General features: G+C 30.4%; 1 protein-coding gene across 1 annotated transcript; it reads left to right on the top strand.

The window, feature by feature from the left end:
* The first annotated feature begins 2919 nt into the window (after positions 1 to 2919).
* On the top strand, positions 2920 to 6192 carry LOC111640606 (thioredoxin reductase-like selenoprotein T). The gene is made up of 3 exons (XM_023386639.1): positions 2920 to 2932; positions 5753 to 5979; positions 6052 to 6192. The coding sequence occupies exons 1-3, from the start codon at positions 2920 to 2922 to the stop codon at positions 6151 to 6153; spliced, it is 342 nt and encodes a 113-aa protein (XP_023242407.1). The 3' UTR covers positions 6154 to 6192.
* The last annotated feature ends 129 nt before the right edge of the window (positions 6193 to 6321 follow it).

The raw sequence follows: 6321 nt of genomic DNA, 5'->3' as shown, positions 1-6321 counted from the left end.
ATCTGTAGATGTTTGGCGCCCGTTTATACACAGTTCTCGTGTCTTTATACGTACATAATTCCTCCATTATTCCTTCTACATTCTTGTTATATGTAAATTTATTAAATCTATTTTTTCTACCATCCCGTTTGCTTGCCCCTTGTTTGTAACCCTTGATCAATCCGTTAATTGTAGACGTTTTGTATCCTAAATTTTTCGCAACGTTCTTGATTCTGTTAATCTTGTTAAGTCGATGGGCCACAAACATATTATCCTCCAAGTCTTCGTAAATATACTTTTTTAATCTCCTCTCAAGTATAAAAGTTGGTGCACTACATTTTTCAACTACCGGTCTAATTTCCTTGTTCTCCTTGTTGGTTTTTGCGAATGCAAATATTCTGGGTATTCGGGGGCAAGGGTTATGCGACTTCTTTAATAAGGTCATGTGTTTTGCGAGCGGTGTTTTTTTAAGATTTTAAATCCTGTTGTTCGTTACCATTAAGAATGAGTTTCAGTATTAAGAATCAACTAAATATTATTATACAGTAAACTAGTCAATTGTTATATATAATAAGAATAATAAAGGAATTAACATCTAGACGGCCAAGACTAAAATTATTAGGTACAAAAATTTTAATTCAGGACCATTCTTTCAAGTAATGCTTATTAGTACTGAGAGGAATAGTTGGTCCAAAAATTTAGTCTTTGATTGAAGAGGATATTGCTGAGGTTTTAGCCAAAATTGAAGTCTAGTCCCCAATTATTTGATTCTTTCAGTGTTGTCTCACAATTGCAAAAAGTTGTGACAGACTAATAAAAAAAAACCTTTCTAATATGGTTTTACTTCAGTTCTGTCCCCATTATTTTTTTTTATTTTTTTTTGATGCATAGACACTATCCTAAACTGGATGTATGCAATATAAGAACACTTCAAAACCATAATCCAGTTAAAAGAACAAAAACATTTATTAAAAAAACAAATGTTTTCAACTTTTATAAAGACCATCCACAGGTTCTACTGGTAGAATGGAATAATCAAGATATATTTAAAAATGTTCGTTGCATAAGAAGTTTGCATGTGTAGGAATGTAGTAATATATTATAAATTAGTTGTAACCAGACTGAATAATATAATTCAAATATTATAGATGCATAACTATTGCTGGGCAGTAGTTGATTTGTTACAGATTGTACAGTACAAATTACATATGTAAAAATATTATGTAAAATTCTTTCCGTAACATAGAACTTTTTCATAACTAATTTTACTTTTCAGGCTGTTATATAAAACAGAGGGAAAGTATGGCAAAAATTTTTTTTTTGCATTTCTTTATGTTTCAAGGTATCAAGTCCAAAAACACAAAGAAATGAAAAAAAAATTTGGATTTTTTTCCTGTTTGTATGGATATTTTTGTGTGGGGGGACAGTGGTGCCTATAGACTACAATATAGGGCAACAGCTATTAAAAAGAGGCATCATATGTGCAGTACATGTAGGTATTCCTTGATTAATGCAATTAATGAATCCCTCAATGCTAGTGCATGTGCCAAAATTGCATTAGTCAAATACAATGGTATTTCAGTACTCAACCAAACAATCACCACCCACTAGAACAAATTTTCGGTTAATAATAATTTTTATTTTAATTTTGTCACCAGTAAAATTTTTTAGTAAAAATGAGTAATTTAAAAAATAAAATGAAACCTTAGAGCTCCCTTGGAGATTAAGAAAAGGGGAACCTGGCGACAAATGGGGCACATGCCCCAAGTGCCTCAGTGTATGGGTCTCCTTGGTGTGGGGCACAGTTTTGTTCAACCTCTTTGAAGCTAAATAATTCCTGTGCTTGTTGTCAAAAATTTCTGCATTTTTGCAGGTAGATTTGTATATTGTGGAATCAATGCTATTAAATTTTGGTGGTTAAAGGTCAAGGAGGTGGTGAGATAAAGGGGGTTGTATCATATCTTGAGTAAGATTGGACTTAATGACTAATTTACTCATTATTAGCATTTACAATTTTTTTATAAAACCCATCCCTACCCTCAAAACTAAGATTTTTGCCATTTTATAATAATTAATTAAACATGTAAAGTTTTTAAATAAAATATCAAAATAGATGGTACCACCAAATGTTGCCAGGAGAGTTAAGCAACTTATTGCTAATTTTTTTATGCTGTGCTGACCCATCATTTTTTATTTCTTCTTCTTCTTCTGAAAATGAAGCATCCCTGGAAATGCCAAATAAATAGCAGCAACTTTGACTTATAAATTTAAACTTGATTATTTTATTTAATAAGCAAATACAATACTTCTTGATAATAGATACCTACGGAAATTAGTTTATTTAATAAGCAAATACAATACTTCTTGATAATAGATAGCTGTGGAATAAAATGTTCATTTTTAAGTGTCCATTATTGGGAAGGAAACATGAAAACAAACTTATAATTTTCAACATTTTGAACATATACAAATTTATAAAAACAAACTTCTAATATTTTCAGATGCTTACATAAGAACTTGTGTGTAAAATAATCTAAAATTATTTGTTTTACTTGCTTTGCATTCATGTGTAATGGCATTTATGACTGACTTTGTTTTAAGGACTGCTTTTTTTGATGATTTAGTTTCCATTCTTTGATTAAGATTCCTCTTGCTTGAATTTTAACTGAAAGTCATGTATTTTTAACTTTTCTTTATAATTTAATTTTATTAAGTTTACTTTTTTTATCAGTATTAAATGTTTGTTTCCCAAGATATTTTTAAGCAATGATCACAAATCCTAAACGATAATGATGGTGTCTCTTTTGTCATATTCATTCATTGTCAAAGCATTTGTGTTACTTATTAGTCTTCATGTTAGTGTGCAGTTTACGTTAGGCTTAGTAATATTCTGTGGATTTCTTCACTTTTAGATTGGATGGACTTGTCTCCGTTTTAAAAATGGATATTCAGAGTAAAATGTTAATTTGTTGACATCAATGAGCCAAGATTTTTCTTTCTTCATTACACGAGATTGGCTGTTCATCTTCTTCAAAGGGAATTGCAGGAAGTTTACATTAATTGGCCAATACCATTACGATAATGACAAATCTTAGATAACTTTCAAATAACTAAGATGAAAATCAACATCAACAATGATGACTAGTGTAACATTTTACAAATATGAACGATAAGAACATTAGTATTTGTTGTTGTCGTCAACAGTGTGAACTCTGCCTTACAAAGCATAATGTAATGCAGCCCTACTAAACTAATATGTAGTACAGTCTGAGTATGGGGCTGGCAGGCATACTGCCAGTCTGGATTAGTTACTCAACTATTAAACTGGAGAGGAGAAGAGGAAGGAGTCCTGTTGCTGTCTCTACAGAGCTCATATGCTGTGCTATTTATTTGTTAAGTCAAACTATTCATTATAATCAGTGAAAGAAACTGCATTTCCTTTCTCTAAGTATTGCTGTCAAATCAGGTGTATGTGGCATCATTGTAATTTGGATGCATTATTCCAGATGACATTGAGTTAGGCAATTCTTACTTGTTTTTGATATAATTCACATGGGAGAAAACCAAATAAAGATGGATGATTTGGAAACTTGCAATTAGCTGGCAACTCAAATTTATACTGTAGTGAAAAAATACACTGATTTCCTGATAGCCCAGGCATGGCCAACATATGGCCCGCAGGCCAGATCCAGTCCGTCTAATAAATCTATGTGGCCTGCAATCAATCTTTCAATATTATGAAGTCCGAGTAGCTCGATGAAAAATTCTGACACCTTAAAAAAAAGGTCAACAACTCACTGTGCATTTAGAGTTAACCCTCCATTGTAAGTACATTGTAATCTCATTGTAAGTACAGCATAGAATGTTGATAAAGCATGATTGTGTGAAAAAATGTATCTGTAATCTCTATTTACAATTCAGTCTCTATGGGGGTGACACCTCAATGAGATCTTGCACCATCTTAAAATCTTCCTAGGGCAGCCTCTGGGTTGGCCCGTGGAAAATGTTTTCTTTCCAATTCGGTCCAGGGGCAAAACTGTTGGACACCCCTGTGATAGCCTGTGTGAAAGAGTTTACATAAAATCTGATTTAACAAATGAGGGGTTGATAAATGTCATACTGTTTTTTGTGAATTCAAACCCCCTTTGTCACATTTTTCAAACCACTCTTCAAAATGATGTCACATCAGTTGCACTCCCTTGTATTTTAATAAAAGTACTGTACAGTACAATCACAAGTGGAATTCAGTTTAAGTTTTATTTACAGTGTAAATATCAAGTAGCTTACTCCAAAATTTTTTCACTTCCATGCACTAGTTAAGTGCTCTTTTATTGAAACTCTACCAAGTGGTGGTACTTCGATTTCTTTATGAACACTTTTGGGGGGATTTTCCATGTCAGTAAATTCTTTGTCAATCGATTCAATGTCTTTGACATAGTCATGTATGTTCTTCATCATGAGCTCTCTCTAACTTCTTGCTGAAACTGTAGAGTCAAAAAAATTATGGAATAAGATATTTTATGAACAAGTCATCATGCTGATCAAATTTTCTCCTATACAGCTTTGGTGTTTTTATTCCCATGCAAATGTCCATAGTCAATAGTATCCTGGGAGAGTTTTGCAATATTGATACTGAGAGTTGCAGAATAAAGAGCACCCTAAGATTATCAACTGTATGTGTTCTGTGTATGTGAATGTGCTAGTGTCATCAGAATGTTGAGTTGTTTCACACAGAAGTATTGTTCATTTTTTGACAGACATTTTTCACAGACTTCCTTCTAAAGTTAAAAACAAATTATATAATAGGCAAATATTCTGGATCTTGCAATTAAAATTGTACATTAAATGCTATTTGAGAGTCTAACTTATGAAGCTTTTAGTATAACAATTCTATCAAAGTAGAACTAATTTTATTTTATTTACAGATTGTTAGTGACTGTAAATGGTGACAGTGGAATAAAAAGTAAATTGTTGCTTTGGCTTGCAGAATTAAAGGTTAATATAGGCAAAGTTCAAATCCTATTTTGAGCATAGATATTTGTTACTGTCAGGTTTTAGTGGAAATTATTGTTTGTGGAGTGTTGAAAAATTATTTAAGAGTGTTATTGTATTTATCTAATTAACTAGTTGAATAGTTTATTGATGTTTTTTCTGTTACCATTTAGGATCACTAACGGAATCTGAAAATTAAATAAATAAGTCCTGCATTGATAGAATTATTACATGAACTTCATGTTAGTCTTTTAATTATTATTCTCTGCATAGTTTTACATTTTACATTTATACATCTTTAGTTATTGAAGTATAAAATTTCACATTGGACTTTAGGACCATCCTGTATATATGGATTTCAATTTGTTTTATATCAACTGAGTAGTATCATCAAATTGTGTCTCCTTGTTTTTCAATATATTTAATATTTAGCTGTAATTCTTATAAAAATACCATAATTCTTTTTTTTTTTTTTTTAAGAAGTAAATGTCATTTTATGTTCAACATTTATATAATGTATAAAACATAAGTCGAAGATTTCTCTTTACCATATGAATATATTCCAGTTTAGTGTGTATCATTTTGAATGTTGTACGTGACAGTATATTATTAATTTTTGCTGTAATATTTATTACAAAGCTACATAATTGAAATAATATGCATGAGTGTTATTAATTTTAATCTTAACTTTATTGAAAAATTAATTTTTAAATTTAAATAATTTATATGAATTATGTAATTTGAGATTTATTATTGTTACTATTTTTCAGTTATTCATGAGGTTATCGTCGTGTCTTTGAACAGTATGCCTCCATACTTCAAGAAAAGTATCCGGACCTAACTGTTTCGGGAGACACGTATCCGCCTCCATTTCTTCGAATGAGTTTTGCTCATTTTCTTAATGTATTTAAACTTGTATTCATTGCCTTAATTTTGGGGGGCATTACTCCCTTTCCTTCTTTAGGAATGACTACTCCACAATTTTATGTTTGGATGACTGAGAACAAAGTATGTATTAACATAGATTTTTTTCATTGATCATATTATAAGTATTTACATAATTTCTAATTTATTTTACAGATGCATGCATGTTTGATGATATATTTTTTGTCCAATGCACTTGAAAGTCAATTGGTTTCCACAGGAGCTTTTGAAATTGCACTTAATGGTAAATTATTTTGAAAAATTCAATATGATTTAACAATTAATTGAAAATAATGCTTATAATAACATTAATTTTCTTCTTCAAAATTTAAAAATATATATGTGTGACAATTTTTCTTCTAATAATAATATAAAATATTTTAGTATTATTATTACAAGAAGAATTTTATATTATTATTATTATTA

The sequence above is a fragment of the Centruroides sculpturatus genome, unplaced genomic scaffold (genome assembly GCF_000671375.1).
Source record: "Centruroides sculpturatus isolate CEXI.00-Female unplaced genomic scaffold, Cexi_2.0 scaffold163, whole genome shotgun sequence".
NCBI lineage: Eukaryota > Metazoa > Arthropoda > Arachnida > Scorpiones > Buthidae > Centruroides > Centruroides sculpturatus.
The sequence above is the reverse complement of the archived record's forward strand: the minus strand, read 5'-3'. Positions and strand labels throughout refer to the sequence as shown.